This window comes from Perna viridis, chromosome 14 (assembly GCF_037379345.1).
Source record: "Perna viridis isolate PV_CMFRI_1.1 ecotype Kerala chromosome 14, ASM3737934v1, whole genome shotgun sequence".
Lineage (NCBI taxonomy): Eukaryota > Metazoa > Mollusca > Bivalvia > Mytilida > Mytilidae > Perna > Perna viridis.
Window position 1 is genome coordinate 16439369 of NC_142458.1, and position 18141 is coordinate 16457509.

The window sequence follows — 18141 nt, forward strand, 5'->3', positions numbered from 1 at the left end:
TAAATTTTGTGCCTTCAAAACAACCCATGTTTTTAAAGCATATCTTCATTGATTCCAATACGACAAACATTTTTGTAATTAATGGCTACATTTTAGTGTCATTTGTGGTAAAAAACGAGTTATTAAATAAGCCAACAATAGTTATCTTTGGGTCAATATCATACCTTTGCAAACAATTTTTTTCTTGGATTAAATGCATATTAAAACTAAATTACTGCCAATTATGTGGCATTTACTGAGATTTAATGCATTCAGAACACATTGATAGGTCAGGGAATAATGTTCAATAAAGATAACTATGAATATCTCTGTATTTTATTTTAGATTGGTTTAGATTAGGGGCAACTCGGTATGTGTTTATGGAAAAGCAGAGGATGTTTACCCTACCAGTGCAGTTCCAGTTTTAAGTGAAGTTCGGGTTGCTTATTTAATTTAGATTCTTCGTACGTATTATTTTGGCCATTGCATGTTCTTTTTTTTTTAAAGTTATATTAGAATATGACCCTGTTGCCATAGCAAACACGTCTTAAAACAGTTAAAAAAAAAAACATTTTCAACATACAATTATGATAAAGCTTAAAGGGAAAGACCACCTTTGCATTAAGTTAGGCTCTTATGATAAATCATATCCACGTAAACAAAAAATAAATAACCTTTAATACAAAATGCGTTTTTTATAAAATGTTCTAGGCTATGCAAAGTTTGAAATTCTTGAAATATAAGTGGATAGCCATCTTGCAGAACTCTCCTATCTGAAGGAAGATCATAGCCAGATTTTATTGATTTTTACCGAAAGCTTCCGATTGGCTCGTGACGGCACTAAGTCGGTTTGATACTGATACAAGTACTGCGAATGGTGTGTACACAAAGAATATTCCGTAAATATTTCTACGATCATGCTTATCTAATCACAAAAACACGATGACTTGTCAAGCTTACGATTGCACGAATGATAAAAGAAAAAAATGTTGTAAAAGATTTTTTTTTACCAGCAACACCAACATTCTTCGGAAGTAGCAATAAGATTTTCCTTACAAATACTAGTCATCTGGCTGCAAATCCCGTTGTTCGCCAATGATGTCTGACATTTGCTTACATGTTGTGCCTCAATCACTTCTATTAATTTTGGGTTGAAATCATAGGGGAAAAGTCCCAAATTTGCAATATCTTCGGACATCGTAATCAATTACCTATTTACTTTCACTTCACAAACCGACTTCGTGAGGTCACAGTTCAACCGATCATGGTGGCGCCCATCGGCGCGGGAAATACAAATTTCCTAATTATTATTAAAATTAATAATTTTAAAAATTAAGATTTTATTCTTTTGATTACAGTTCGTATCCTAGGCCCCTTGATTTCCTTCACAGTTGTACATTATAGAATTTTCTAGTTCTCCGACTTTCTAATCTCGTTGAAAATACTGTGTTGCTACATTATTTCAAAATTTCATAAAAATCGTGTCAAGCAGTCTTGTGTTGTGCTTAGGGATATGTGGACAGAGGAACAGAGGTCCTATCCACAAAATGGACGACGGTGATGGAGATTTCTGTTTAAACCCCCCCCCCCCTTTAAAAAAACCCATAAAAATACAAATAATAAAAACAACACCAAAATACTGACAACAATGTTTGAGGTGTTACTGTCCAGTATAATTTCTCCACAAATACACTAAAAAAATGTAGATAGTATTTGTAGCCAAATGTTAAGATATGAAATGAAGGAACAAAAAAAAATTTAATTAACAAATTTATTTTGTCAATTCAATATAATGTACAATAATTATTTAACAATAAAAAACATCTGATAAAACATATCTTTAGTCATTTGAACAAAATAAAATGATTCAATATAGAACAATTAATGTTGTGACACTCAATATTTCATGAATATTCAACAATACACGGGCAATCTACATTTCATGAATATTCAACAATACATGGACAATCTACACAGGGATATTTTGTTTCATGACATAATAAGAACATAGAAAAAGTGAGTAACATGTATTACTATTTAAAGTTATGTCAGAAAATGTTTGTTAAATAGGAATGCAAGAAGTGAGGCCATATTAAAAAAAGTTTGTTTTTTGTTCTTTCCTGATTTAATACCCCTGGAGAAAAAAAAAAACGTATTTTACTTGAACTTTGCCAAGCTTTTTAAAACTTCTGTGAAAACTTTTTTCATGTTTAACACCTAAATTCCAATATATATTTATGTACATGTTAACCTAATACAGATGTTAGTATGATTCAGTACAATGCATGGAAAATTCGGCTGAGGTTCAATACACTATATTTTCAACTATCATGTTCTATATTCCATTTACAAATAGTCTCAAAATAACAACCCAGTGTCATGTGACCAATCATAAAATTCAGACTTACAATTTTGTTTCTATAAATATCTATTCTATTTTACAGGCGACTCATATCCTCCTTTTAATAACTTAAACAGTTAAGGACATTTAAAAAATTATCCGACTTTTAAGTTCATTATGTTTAGGTAGACCCAGGCAGTGGGGTGTGTGTGTGCGAGGGGGGGGGGGTGGCACATGTTTCATTTTGTTTCCAATACTTTTCATCCATCAGAGATCACTAACTCACCATTTCTTAAAAATGATTGTTGGTTTGCCATCCACATAAAATGTAAAAATAAAATAAATTACATAGAAAGTGCTACAAACTTAACATATTTAAAATAAAGGGAAATAACTCTTTGCTCTGTTCATAATTTAGATGATTTCTCAGGGAACAGATATCCAAAGCCATCACCATCTGCTACCAAAGGAGAAATCCATGCTCTTTCTAACATAACAATGAGTTTAATATAAATTGGAACAAAACAATGATAGATTATAATTTCACTCTGTGCTGCCCCAATCATAGGATATGCCTGGGTCTCTTAAGTATTACATCCAAATAATTAGCCCCAAAAAACACGAAAAAAATGCTAATGGATACCCTCTAACAGAAAATGCAATAACCAAATGGCAAAATGTAATGTAAACAATGTATATTTCAAACAGTGATATTCTCTACATGAAGTATGGTGGGACTAGTTCAAGCTTTTGATAAAAGTTTAAATACAAGTGCATCAATAAATAGAAATGTTATGTGATCTATAATGTACAGAAACAGCTGTAATGATGGCAGTTTATATATCTTCTAATCATATTGCAGCATTTTGAGATAAAATCATGAGATTATCATGTGATAATCATCTGATGTAATATTTTAGGCCATGAAAAACAATTTCTTGGTTCTCAGGATACTTTTTAATGAGAATTTATAGGCAGCAAGAGAGGCAATATAAATTACATTTATTGCCTCCAAAAAGTAATAAGGGTGTTTTTCATAGTTCACAGCAAACAAAAACATACATCTGAGGGATGAAACTTGGGAGATGAGGGAATGACAAATGGACAATGTGGTACAGTGTATGTATAAAAGCAATGAGGGGAGAACTGAGAAACAAGAAATTATTTCAGTCAGCCTAAAGTATCCATAAATGGTAACTTTAAATATATGATGTCAACCCTTTCTAAAATTTTTTAACACTAAATGTATATGAAGTAAGCAAAAAAACTAATAGTACTTTACCAGTAGGATTCTATAAATATGACATATTTTATATTCAAAAAATAGTTTTAACTGAACATTTATTGTCTTTTTCTTCAAATCATTTGTTTAAAAATTTACACAATTTAGTCCATGTAGGGCTCAGACTAAAAACAATTTCAAATTCACATGTAAGTAGAGCATATATTACCAAAATTTAAAAAAATCTATAGTCTACCCACAAATCGAATTCTGAATTACTTCAAATTTAATATCTACTTCTGCAGCAAAAAGCGAATAACTCTTTACCACTTTGGTAATTCATTCAGTATGACAGGGTATATGCAATACTGTCATTTATCCAAGTTATCAGAGAATAGAATTTCATTGAGAGTAACAACTGCATGTATGGCAAGAGGATCATGTGACAGTTTTTGTCCTAGTACAACTGCTATACGCAAACATATAACAGTCAATCCAAAAAAATAAATAAAATATGTAGTGCACAACCTTGATGCAAACAATCAAATGGTACAATATAATTCATTTAACAAAATTGCATTTTTTAAATCACATGGTCCCCTTACATCACATAAAATATTCAATAACATTCTCTCTTTCTAGTTCAAAGGTCATAACATAATAACAATAATTTTACCAATGTAAACCATCAATAAGAAAATTTATTGATGAAAAATTTTATGTAGAAACATCAAATGGGATTTTTTTTGCAAAATAAAAAAATTAAGTTGCCTTCATTCTTGGGCTAAAAAATAATATGTCGGTTTCCTGCTACTATACCTACCCTATATATTTTATGACCATTTTTTCCCCATAAAGTCAATGTAAAATGTTACTGCAAAAAAAAAAAAAAAAAAAAATCCCTAGCTATCTACCCTACTCTTGCTGGTAGCAGGAAACAAGGCAATTTTTTTTGGCCATAGCATTAAATTTTGGCATTAACACTAGACACTGAATTAATTGTTCCAATTACACATCTCCCGGATAAAGGACACATGTACATTCTACTCACTCAAGTTATAAATTAAGGATTTCAAGATTTGTTCACATGATGAAACTTACTTTGTTCAAAAGGGTCCACACAATGTTAGCCACATAAAGTTATAGAATTAAAACTTACACTAAATGTCTCAATACATTACCAAAATGATGTGAGTAAATTATACATTACAGATTAATCTACACATTTGTAATCAACTAAATAAACCATGGCACCATAAAAAAACTTAAATAATGAATAGTAAAAGATAATCATTAATTAAATGATCACATAGTGTTATAGAATTGGATGTTGAGCATCTTAGACCGATACATACTGTGTACAGTCGGTCATTTTTGCAGTGTGCCTATATTGGCATACTTTAGATGTCTGTCTATAAACCCCAAAATAAATTCTGGTCCATACTCCCAGTTTTTAGTGGAGTCCGAGTTGCTCATTTGCTTTTGTTACTTTGTATGTATGATTTTAGTTACTTTATGTTCTTTGTTGTGTATGTCTGTTTTCCAGGTCCGGTCTTTGTCCCTGGATTACATTCTTTTGATTCCTGCTATAACCTTGGTTCCTTTGATTACTCTTTGAAATACTTATTTTGAGAGTAAGTACTTTAATAATGCATCACTTAGCATCACTAAAAGGTGAATGGGCAAAATTTTCATCTACTTTTTTGCTTCAAAATCATCAAATTTTATACCAACAAATACTTTACAGTATATTATACAAATACAATGTACATGTACTAGCAACAAAGTACATGTATGGTAGTGCCAGGAAGTACCATACATGTAAATACATAAAAGTCAAATTTGCTTTGCATACCTTTTTGCTACATGTACATGTTTTCAACTTTATAAACAAAAGTAATACCAATTAACCTATAATTGTACAACTGCAAATTTAGGTTTTTTCCAGTATGAGATCTTATAAAAAGCTTATTTTATTAAAAATATTTCTATCCATAAAGTAACATGTGTACTTTCATTTTTTTCATAACAGAACTTGATAGTCAACAACCTTCAACATAATGACAGGACAGTATGGTAGTAGTATGAAGATGTCTTAAAGATGTAAGAATAAATTTTAAACTTTATGCAGCCAACACAATAAAAAAAAAAGAAGAAAAAAAAAAAGAAAAAAAAAGAAGCATGAATAACACAATAACTACCTAAGTATAATGTTTTCTATCATCATACTAATACCATATAAGGGAAAACAACTATGTTCACCAATATATAAATGTATTTTAACATACAAAATCAACACAATTGGAGCAAGTTCAAATATTGTAAAATATCTATCATATTGCTACAACTAATCATCTTGTTTTACTCTCGTAACTTTGATCTCATACATTTAGCTAACTAACCACATTTACATTTAAAATGCAATGAAACTTGTCTTAATCAAACAATATATAAATGAACCAGGTTCTGAAAAATCTAAAATTATGCAAATCGAAACTTAATTAAGCTTAAACAAATGCCTTAAGTCCTTACTTGCCTAATGTTTCAATTCTATGGCATAAATTTACAGGCATATTAAAATCTATTTCACTACTGGAAATAGTTTCAACATTTTGTGCCTTATTTTTTTCTGACAAATTGAACACTACATCATGTACATGTTTTAACTATAACTGTACAACATCACATAAGATCCATGTTTACAATATACACACGGTGAGAATGCAATCAGGCATCTTAAGGGTAATGCCTAAATGGAGATTCATAACTGCTTGGAGAGGGTGTAATTTGTACCCATGGGAGTTCCTCCCTTCTCTCTGTGGATGTTTGGCGATTTGTATTCTTTGATTTGTTACTTGCTTTGCTTCTTGTGCTTCGTGTGCTACGTACACTTCTTACACTTTGTCTATCTGCACCGTATGTGTAAATATTTTGTTCCGTGTTACGATTGGCCTGATTTCTCATGCTCGTCTCGTAACTTGGCGGTCGATCAAATGTGGGGTAGTCATTATTTGTTACAACTGTTTCATTTTCAGTTTCGAAAGTTTGATTATCTATCTGATAGCCAGGCCTTGAAGGCTGTTGATACATCTTCACAAATTCTAACTCATCATTGGCATTAGAGGCTGAAACAGACAAAAGTACATCCAATATAGCCATAAAAATCTAGACATAAACAGGAGTGGATCCAGGATTTTATGAAGAGTGGCGTAATTACGAGAATCAGTATAAAAGGAAACCAATTTATGATAATAAATGATTGTGATAAATTGCAACAATTCAATACGATATTTAGCAGATTACAATAGTTTTTTTTGTGCTTTGAAAAAAAGGGGGTGTACACCCATTACGCCTACCTGGAGCCACTCCTGATAAAATCTATGAAATTAAGTTTATTAAAAATACTTGAGACATACTAAATAAGTCATTAAATTAGAAAATAAACAAAAATCAGTCAAATTCCGGGACTCTGCTTCCAAATTGTAAGATTTAATTCAGAGATAGAAAACTGTTATGATCAAATTCTGAACACATACAATACATGCTAGTTTTAAATTCAATTATTTTTTTTAAACAAATCATTTCAAATATAACTCAGCAGTATTTCAAAAAATATCTTTCTAAAATATTATTTCTATTATAATTCATTCTAATGTTCATTTTCTGAAGCACTACAATGTTTAATTTTTAAAAATTATTCAATTGACTTCAAACAAATAAAGCATATATTTTATTTACACAAGCATGAAGTATGAATGTAAATTAAAAAAAAAACCATTTAGAAACATACATGTACATAAAATATTTCTTTTCAAAAAACCTTTTCACATAAATGAAATACAAGTGTTAGCTTCCATCAATACATTGCATTGTTAGCTTAAACAAGTGCAATCCCAATTCAGTGTTATTGTGTTATGGTGACAGAGACCTCAATGTTTTGAAGGCAAATAAAAACTTATTCAAAAATGTCAATAAAGGTCTTTTTACTGCAATAGTCAATACTATTAACAACCAAAACATACAGTGAGTACTATCAATTTCTGAAATTTCTGCAAGCAATGAAAGTGAAAATAGGAACCAACGGAAAAACATGAAGTTTCTTCCCATACAACAACGATGTTCAGAGAATACAATTGGTCTTCCCAGTGACAATCACCTAAGTTGTTGATATGACATATTGAAAGGGAGACAACTTTCTTTTAATATCTACTGAACTGAAATTTCCTTCTCAATTGTCCATTCCACGAATAAGGAAGTTCATCAGGTGTTTGTTATTTGATCAACCAAACTTATTACACTAAACGTTCATGTATATGCTGTAATAAAAATGCTTTTCCAATTGGAATTAAAATTAGAGAGACATGCCTTTAAGCACATGGGGTTTATTTCATGAGTTAGATTCATAAAATTGCCAAAAGTTTTACTAAAATGTTGTTTTAACAATTTTTCTCATTTTACTTAGCATGGATAGAACATTGTAAAATATAAAGAAAATCATTAAAACAACAATTTGGTACAATTTTTGCAATTTTTGGGTTTAAAACTCTTGAACTCAAGCACCTGGGCTTATAAGTGCAGCAACCTGAAAAGAACAAGTGCAGATAATTTGCTTTTAGATAACAACTTAAACCCTCCAATCTCTTACATCTTATGGACTTTTTAACCATTGGTATTCTATGATCTGGATAAAATTAAGCAGAAAGAAATCTAGAAAATGTATAACACTATTCTTGATGTCCATGTCAACATTTTTGTTAAAAGAAATACCAATAATAAGATGCTTTTTTTCAATTTTGCATCATTCACTTATAAATAAAATGAGAACTGTCTAAACTAAACCCCTTTTGAACTTTAAAAATTTGTTTAAAGATGTAGACCTAAGGTAAGGGATATAACTCTTACATATCATTAGAACATTTGTCTAAAGCATTTTATATCAACCTGATCTATTCAAGCATCAAAGTACATTCTATTTCAAATGAAAGCTTTATAAGCTTTGGTAAAATTGAATGTGTTGCAAACATATCACTGACTTCAAGAGTTATGTCCCTTACCCCAGGTCTACCTCCTTTCGACAGGTGTTTGGTTTATCAAGGTTCAAAATGCATTTTAGTTGATATAAAGGAAGTTTAAAAAGTGTCTGGTTTAGACAGGTTCCAGTGGACCTGATTTAATGATGAGGAGCCTTCTTAATAAAATGGAAACGATTCCATTCTAAATGTGTGAGGTGTAACCGAGACAGATCCAAGCCACAAATCCAATACCTTTAACAAAGCAACAAAACAAAAAAAACCCAACAAACAAAATTAAACTAATAAACAAACAAACCAATTCTAAAACTTCTAATATAATACATTTTTTCTTCCTAATTCTAATATCAATTATGTAACTACATGTAACATCAAGTTTTCCTAAAACTTAATTTAATAGGAGAAGCTAAGGGTTTAAATATAATGATTTAATATTGAAATTCAATATTTTGGGAGTGAATGCATTCTTTAGCAGAAAGTCAATTATCAGCACAAAAAAGGGGGAGGGGTTTTAAGGTCCATATGACTTTTTGACTACACTCTATCACTAATACCACATACAATCAACACATTTAGATTCACTGTGAGTAACACATCAAACCCAGTGTAATACATTAACCTAATATATTTACATTGTTTTCTTCTCAGTATAAGAAGACCATTCCTGGAATCTGTATTTCAAATTCAGAAAATAAATAATTTTTCAACTAAATTCAGCAATCAAGGATGTCTGCTTGTTTTTTCATGATCCCACTTTAACCACTAGTAAATGCCGATTAGATGACCATGTTTACCCCTAAATCTTGTTCATAAAACATACTTGAATACAATGCTTTGCTGTTTTAATGTGTAATTAAATACAAGTCAAGTTTTATTTTTTAGTGTTTTTCTAAATTTTTTATTTTTTGTTATTGCCCTTTTTTCACTCCAAAAATCTGAATGCAGAATTACCTGAGAAATCACCAGATTAACTTTCCTCACATACATTTGCATTAAAAAGAAAGCCTGGATGTGATGCAAATCTGAGGATCAAGATCTTTAAAATGCTTTAATTCTGATATTTATCATCACGACCACAATATTTCATTATCTTCCATCTTCCCTTAATACCAAATGAATGTCATTTTGTTTCCTTTAGAATCTTTAGGCAAACATCCTTTAAGATAGAAATTTATAAAAGATATCTGAATAGAAACAAATATTGAGACCAGTACCAAAGTAAAAAACAAATAAACAATGTTTTGGTACACATACACGTATCAATAAAATGTATTCATGATAAAGATCATTTACAGTGAAAGATACATGTAACATGGTCATCAATATTGACTTTCACATAACACTGTAACAAAGATTTCCTTGAGGGAAAATCTGTTGAAAAGCAGGTATTTTTAAAAGCCAATATTTACATAATTATAAATGATAATGCTATTAGATAAAAGACATGAAGTTGTTATGTAGTAAATAATTGGCCCAGGCAAATGCACAATAGGTATTGTCAGAGATACATATAAAGAAATGGAAAGCTCCTAATTTTACCCTAATAAAAAAGTATCCCATCAAACAAGTGTCTGCAAATTTGTTATTTCTGTAAAAATGACTGATTAGTTCATTTCTTTATTTTAATGCTGTATCAGCGACTAGGATCATATCATGGCAACAACCATGGAACATTAAGATCAGTCTCGGTATTAACATTTCATTAAAACAAAATGGCGTTACATTTAAAAAGATAAATAAAATGAAAAGATCTATGGGGTCATGAATGCATTCTAACCAGCAAATGTACAAATAATCTCACTAGAAATTTGATAACACTTTTCTTTTACCAAATTTGAAGAAGAACTTACAGAAATTCTTAGTAACATATATGTGCATGTATCTGTAGCACTGATAGCACATGTACCAAATTACATTAATATATGTACTTTAAGGAGGAAGACCTAGGGTAAGGGACACAACTCTTATAAATCACTGCAACGTTTGTATTCAGCATTTCTTATCAATCTCATGTAAGCATCAAAGTAATTTGGATTGATTTCATTCTGTTTCAAATGAAAGCATGATAAGCTTTGGTGAAATTGAATATGATACAAACATATCACTGATATCAAGAGTTATGTCCCTTATCCTAGGTCTACCTCCATAAACTAACTATAACATAACTGTAAACAGTTTTACCTATATAAACATTGGTTGTAAACGATAATGAGATCGAGCAACAGAGTCATCGTATGATGACAATGTCCATGTCTCAAAATCATTATCAAAATTTCGTATGTACTCAACTACAAACAAGATGAAAAATTATTACTTTAATATTTGCTTATGTTAATAAATTAGGCAGGAAATAAGCTTTAAACTTTCACACTAGGGACTCAACTGTAAATATTGAATATTTTGCACTAAATATTTACAGAAATAACTTATATTTTTTATGCCTTGTGTAGCAGGATATTTTCAAGTGAGCATCACAGTCATAGAGGTTGTTTCAAAAAGACAGAAAAAATGTAACAGTCATTCCTTAAAATCTAATACTAGTACCAAAATTTAACAATTAAATCATTAATTAAGGTTGATGATGTCGCAGTCACATTACAAAACTTGGTCCATGAGATGATAAACAAACATGTTATTTCTGAAGTTCAATTTTATGGGAATATTCCGCAAAAACAGTGCTGGCCTAGCAAAATATTCAGTTATACTGGCTGCTGTGTCCTTGTACGGCATATTCCGCAATGAAGATTTAAGTAAGTTTTATATAACATCATGATCAATTTTTCTGTCAAATTGAGATTTCTCTAAATGTTATCACTTTAAAATATAACCACATGTAACATTCTTGATAAGGGCTGTATCAGTAAAACATGAGGGGCGGGGGTAGGCACTTTTATTTTTTGTATATGGTTGGGTGCTAGGTCAAACCCCGGGTACCTCATATCTTTAAATGGAACAGCCCTGATCAAACTACATGTACATTAACGTAAAGAAAAGTGTCTGATTGCCATTCAGACTTGAAGAAATGCTGAAGCAAACAGTTTAAGAAACTGGGCACTAATTAGAAATTGAATTACACTTTTTCAAAGAGTCAGGAAGACCAGTAATTCATCTCTATAAGTGCTGAAAAGAAAACAATTGATGAAAGATAGCACAACACCAAATATTAGAAAAAGAATGGATGCAACAAAATTTGAGAAAAAATGAACCCTTACACCAATAATTATTCATTTTGATAGATGTTTTAGTTATAATTCTCTTCCTAAATTAAAAAACAACGGTAGTTAGCAAAAATAACGGATGAGTTGAGATGGATTAAAGCAGGAAGTGAGGTAAGGGGAGACAACAACAAGAAGCCAACATCAACACACACCTTTCAGAATATCTTGTCCTCATACATAAATTTATCATTCAGTTTTCCAAATCCTGACTACCATAAAATGAGACATAAGAAGACAAACGGGGGTCAACATCTGGGACTTCATCGTAATCATGATCATCATCTTCACATTGTACCGGTATGTAAACAGAATTTTGACAATTTTGTTGGTACTCAATATAGGAATTTCTAACATCCACTCTTTGTCTACACTTTTCCCGTACTTTTTTGACAGGTAAATATGGCACAGTTGGACGAATGTATGTGCTACGTGTATAGTACTTACAGCTTTCCTCTTCATCACCATAGAAATATATATTGACACAGGATATCACAAAACCAATTAACTGAAAATAAAATCCAAAATAGGAAATTTGAAATGAAAATTTCAAACAAAATGCACATTCACATAGTAGACAATAACAGTGTACTGACTTGTATATATATGGATGAGGCTTAGAATTGGGGTATAATGCAAGGCCTTGAAGAGCATTATTTCCAATTTGTGCCGAATTCGTATAATGTTCTTATTTCTAGCCAATATACTATTATTGCCTTTATACTGCAATCCTAATCATGTTTAAGCTATCTTAATTATCATACAATGTGTTTATTTCATTTCTTCCCCACTAGCGCCCCCCAGATAGTGATGCTATGATAATGTATGATAAACATGATAAAGGTAGGAAATTAGGCAGAGCCAGGGTGTTATATACTGTTAAGGCATTTTGGTTGCTCAAATAGAGTTTTTTATTTATTCTACCAAAATCAATGCATTTGTTTTATGTGAAATGTTTAATTCATAATTCTGAGGCTACTTATAGTTAATTATAGTGTATCATATAAAATGTATGTATGATAAATTAACAAAAACAGAGAAGGTTTACAGATTATATATGATGGGAACAATGCACAATTTTTGTGTAAATTTTATCTCATTTCAGTACACCAATAAGCATCTTTATATTATTAATATTTGCCTTTACAAATATCTTTTTTTATCTTGATACATTTACTGGCACATACATGTTAAATTTTGAAACTAGACATAACTGCACTGTAATAGCCAAGGGTATTTATCATTTTAACTTCATCTACTGATTTTATTACAATAGAGCTTGGTCTCTTTGATGAAGGGAGGAGAACTTTTCTTTTCAGGCAATTTTTGTTCAATGAAGCTAAGAAATTTATGACAATAAGCATTTGTATGCTCATGAGCATAACAAAGTTGTTATAAACTTACAGCTAACAAGCACTGAACACCAGCATGAATAACTTCTACGTAGTAGTAATCCAGAAGGCAGCCCTCGACTACGTCCTCTGGTGGTATCGGCCGACTGGAATCAGTCGGTGTAGCATCTAACCAGGATGTGTTAGTGATCCGACAACCTATACCATGCTCTAACCACCAACTCTTGTTCTTAGTACCAATGTTCAATATATACAAGTCTTTATTCTAAAAAAAAAAAAAAATAGTATAGTTGTATGTATTGTCATGCTACCCAGCTGATTGCAAGTATATTGCCATTTGTACGGCAATCCTTTGAAACAGGAAGAAAGTTAATATCAAACAGCAGTCATCAAAAATTGCTGACAGTACTCCTGTATATGCCCCATCCCATCTATATAAGGATACAAATACATGTACAAAATTTGAATGAATTCATCCATTGGTAGTTGATAATTGCATAGAAATTTGAACAGATGGAATGAAGGTGGTACATATGTATATTGAAATTACACAGTCTGTCCCACATGTTAAAAGGGGTATAAAAGGAAGGATAATAGTCAAAATATAAATCAATCTAATATTCAGCCTAAAATCTATAGGTTACAAAATCAATCAAATACATGTACATGTAAATCATTCAAATACATGTATAGTCCATTAAAGCATCACACTGCGAAAAACATACATACAAACGATTAGAATATGAACAGGACACATGTTACTAACAGACTGAAACAGGTGGCAATCAATCCTTAACTACTTTAAATCAATAACTCATACAGTAATAAATACAAGGAGAAAGACTAAGTTCTGTACAGCTGTAAGTCAATTTTCTTCATATTCGATAGATTTAATTCCATATACATGATCACAGTACATGATAACAGAGACACTAGAACTTTTATAATGTTCAAATTAGATTTTGAACAAAGTTCATGGATTATTCAAGCACATGTGGTTCAACATTTAAAAAGTATTGCTTACAAAAAATGTATCTAAGTTGAATTATACAATTAATGTATACATGTAAATGTAAATACACATGTACAAATGCACATGTAAGTAATGTAAAAAATGTGCACAAGTACATATTACGTATAAAAAAGTAATTTTTAAAGGTTACCATGAATGACTCTTTGTAGCTTGCAACTAGCCAAAGTATAAGTTAAAAAAAAATGTGAAACTGTTTCTACATGTATATGATTCAATAAAACAATTCACATACATGTACACAACCTTGACCTTTGACCTAAATGTTACCTTTCAGAGATTACATACTTACACGACTAAGAACACCAACTTCTAAATATAAACAAATAACAAACACATTCCATCCTAACCATATCAATGACCATGTGGAATACTGAAAAAAGAAATTATAGTTATACATATACGTGTAAATATTCCTACATATAAATGTGTAATAGTATAAACATATATGCACATGTACAGAAATGTATGTAAAATTATGGAAACTACATTAGGCCAAATAAAAAAAATATGTGTGGTTCTGGTGACCTCTTTTAATAAAAAAAGGGTCAGTAAGATGGAAAATTATTAATTTTTTTAAATAACTCACAAGGACGACTTGAAACACCTCTAAATCCTGCAAGATGAATGCATATATGTAAGTGGTCTATGAAAACATTAAATATAACAACTGATCACTAGACAATCATCACAAACAGGAATTAAACATCAACATGCTGTAAATTTAAGGCTTTCAGTTGTCTCATTGCTGCAGCTCAAAGCAAGTACACAACCATCGTTGTTCATTATTGTAAATCCGGTCAAGAGTTCCAAACACAATCTATATTCCCCAAAGTGGGTAGGGTTGTCAGTTTTTACCTAGGGGCTGTGATAAAAATTAAGGTTGGTTGAGCAACTGTAACCACACAATTTTTTTTATTTGGCCTTAGAAAAGAATCTATTAAACATTTCATTTTCTATCAAAGTAAGTACAGCAGTGTCAGATAACTATTTGATTAATTTTATGTTACAATGTATCACTGATCATACCACTAAAAAATTTTACTCCACAACAAATTCCTGTTATTCTGTTAACCTGTTATTCTCTAAGCCTATGATAGACCTTGTTAAACTTTCATTTGATTTAAGGTGAAGTGTGAATGATGAGAAACAGGAAAAGAAACAGTAGCTCAAGTAAGTCACATTTAATTGAAATTCTAAGGCAATATGTTCACAACATTGAAATTCACTGGCTAACGGTGAGTTTAAGTACAGGTAAATTCAATATCCCACAATATGCTTTACAAATGTGCAGGCCTTCTTTTTAAAAAAAAAAAAAATTAAAATCATTTTTATAAACAATACAACAACTTCATGAAAGTCATCTTACCACTGTGATAAACTTTGACCTGAACTGATAAGTTCCGAACCCTCCAATGATCACACAAATGAGCTGAAAGAAGTTGGCAATAATTGGTGCCCACATGTAACCCAGAAAATCAAACACTTGTCGCTCTACTGTACTCAACTGAAACAAAACAAAAAAAATATGTTTAGCACGCACATGAACATACAAATTATATTATCAATATTTTTTTTCCAATTTGTTTCCTTTGTTCTGATAATTATCTTATTCATTCAAACAAAGTGAGAACAGACCTGGCGAAATCATTTTTCAACCTGTCGGACATTTGGTCCAGCAACCTAACAAAATCAGCTGGATCAAACAATTATCTGCCGGACTGAAAAAATTTGCCTCGATTCGGACACCATCTTTAAACTGGAAGTGCCGGTTGAGTTGTGTCTAATAAAAAAAAAACATACCAGACATCTGGTCTGGAAATCACACAAATTTTTACTGGACCAGCGGCTAAAAGTACCAGTCATGTCTGACAGTTAAACGAATTTCGCCATGACTGTGAGAATAGAAAATTATGGGAAAAAAAATAAATCAAGAAAGTGAGTGTCATAGCCACATTTTAACAAACATTTGTGAAAGACGTCATGTGCACTACTGTTGATACTAATTTGAATTTTTCCACTCTTTACAGTGGAGACTTTTTGAGTGGAGTCACAGTCTCTACCACATCCAATCATATCACTCATAACAGAAACCCTTCGATATAACTTACAAAATGACTAAATTTTTCTTCGAAAAAGACTCGAAACATAATCTATAGTTATCATTTTTGCTTGTATTGAGTCATTTGTAACATCTTACAACTATCAGTTATTATATTGGATTGTTCATAATTATCTTGTGTTATCATTTACCTTTCCATTAACATTATATGTTAAATTGATTTTCACTGATGCTTCATACCCAAAGTAAACAATTGGAATTGGCTGTATGGTACCCGCCAAATAAGAATGAGTGATGTCAGGAGTTTGAGGGAGCGAAGTTGGACTCGAAACCCTGACTTTGGAGGATGCTGAGTAATATACAGAAAAAGCAAATGACAAGTATCAGAGTGAAGCTATTTAATCTTGGTTTTCATGTAGTGGAGCAACAGTGGAGGAAAATGGTGACTCCACTGTGAAAAGTGGAGAAATTAAAATTTTGGTTGATTGTAGTATATTAAATGATTCTCGAATTTTATCAACATTTCAGCTCTATACAGAAAAAAATTATTAAAAAGTATCAAGAAAGATATTTTATCCGAGTTTTACTTCGGTGGAGGAAAATGTGACTCCACTGTGCAGAGTTGAGAAATTAAAACTCAGGTTGATGGTATGTACAGTCCCTGAACAATCAATGCAACTATGTGACAGATTGATGACATAGGGTTTGCCATTTAAAGTTGTCTATTGCACATGACAAGAAAAATGTGAATTACATGCTCAAATGACATGCTACATGCGCTACTTGCCAGACAGGACAAGGTTTACAAAACCCTATGACTGACCTGATCTCAGTTTTGATGGGTTGAATACTGATCAGCTTGCAAGTTTAAGAATTTTCATTGGAATGAATCTTAAAACTTGAGTAATACTATATTGTGTATTTTAATTTCAGTTTGAATTTCTGCAATGTTATTAAAACAAGGAAATGTAAAAGAAAAGTAATAAAAAATGTACTACTCTATATCATTAAGTAATTGTTAAAGGGAAAAATGAAAAAAAAATCTTTCAATAAAATAACATATGAACTAATCTGCGGCCATACAACAGTGACAAACAGAAGTAATCTCCGGTTTGTAAATCAGTTTGACAGATGAAAGTCTGATCAGAAACTACAAACAAAATGTAAGTTCCATGGGTCAGTTCAGTAACTGTAATGAAACACAAGTATTCACTGGTACAAAGAATTTCTGTTCTATATGTGTACATGTATTTCAACTTTACTACTTCCAGTAGACAGTTGTGAGACCTAATCTTCCTAACATTAGGGTATCTAAAACTGCAATAGCGAATTACAGCTCACTTCAACCATACAAACAGACCAGACTGCCAGTATTATACATTAATTTTCTTCTGCTACAAATTCGAATTCACATACATGTATGAAGTACCACTATGATATTAATTAACTTAAGTCTTATTGAAAAATGACACAGAGACAAATTAAAGAGGAGCAAGCTGATCTCCTTCGTTTGGAAGTCCAATAAGTTGTTGGATAACAGAAACTTCAGTTTATAAAATCGTAAACCATGCATATTTCATCGAATTTGTCAACTTAACAGAATTTAAGGAAAGGAAAATAGGGCTTGGCTCATTTTGACACTTACAAATTGCAGTAAAATAACGACCATCATGGCCGTATACATTGCCGTGTTGGCACATTTTCCGTGATATGTCATTTCTCCTGCTATTTCACTGACTACTTCGTATATATGGTTCACATTTTTAAATATCAAGATGAAATATTTTGTTGGTGACACATTATTTTGTCTCAAACACTGGACCTTTTTACTGATTTAGGAAATAAATTCACAGAAAACTAATCACAAGAATTGCGATTGATTCCCACTAAATGGTTGGTATGATTGAATC

At 31.1% G+C, this 18141-nt stretch overlaps 2 protein-coding genes across 3 annotated transcripts in view; one reads left to right on the forward strand and one right to left on the reverse strand.

Annotated features, from left to right (window-relative positions):
* Window positions 1-1736: 1736 nt before the first annotated feature.
* LOC148598393 (sodium/potassium-transporting ATPase subunit beta-1-interacting protein 3-like) lies at window positions 1737-18076 on the reverse strand. Of its 2 annotated transcripts, XM_088560966.1 has the most exons (7): window positions 17877-18076; window positions 15539-15676; window positions 14462-14542; window positions 13192-13404; window positions 12235-12295; window positions 9205-9243; window positions 1737-6667 (listed from the first exon to the last, which is right to left on the reverse strand). In XM_088560966.1, exons 1-7 carry the CDS (start codon window positions 17946-17948, stop codon window positions 6279-6281), a joined length of 993 nt encoding a protein of 330 aa, XP_088417092.1. In that variant the 5' UTR covers window positions 17949-18076; the 3' UTR covers window positions 1737-6278. The 2 variants fall into 2 exon arrangements, with proteins under 2 accessions (XP_088417092.1, XP_088417093.1); XM_088560967.1 differs by lacking the exon at window positions 9205-9243.
* Window positions 13981-18141, forward strand: part of LOC148598394 (uncharacterized) — a 28423-nt gene continuing 24262 nt past the window's right edge. Inside the window, exons 1-2 of the mRNA XM_088560964.1 lie at window positions 13981-13999; window positions 15298-15342. Of these exons, the coding sequence (XP_088417090.1) occupies window positions 15309-15342 (34 nt within the window). The 5' untranslated portion in view covers window positions 13981-13999; window positions 15298-15308. The remainder of the gene's footprint in view (window positions 14000-15297; window positions 15343-18141) is intronic.

Coding starts and splice junctions, on each gene's coding strand:
- LOC148598393 (XM_088560966.1), bottom strand. CDS start 17,948: ATGACATATCACGGAAAATGTGCCAACACGGCAATGTATACGGCCATG. Junction 15,677..17,876: donor TCGTTATTTTACTGCAATTT/GTAAGTGTCAAA, acceptor GTTTTGTTTCAG/TTGAGTACAGTAGAGCGACA. Junction 9,244..12,234: donor TGGTGATGAAGAGGAAAGCT/GTAAGTACTATA, acceptor TTTGAAATACAG/ATTCCAGGAATGGTCTTCTT.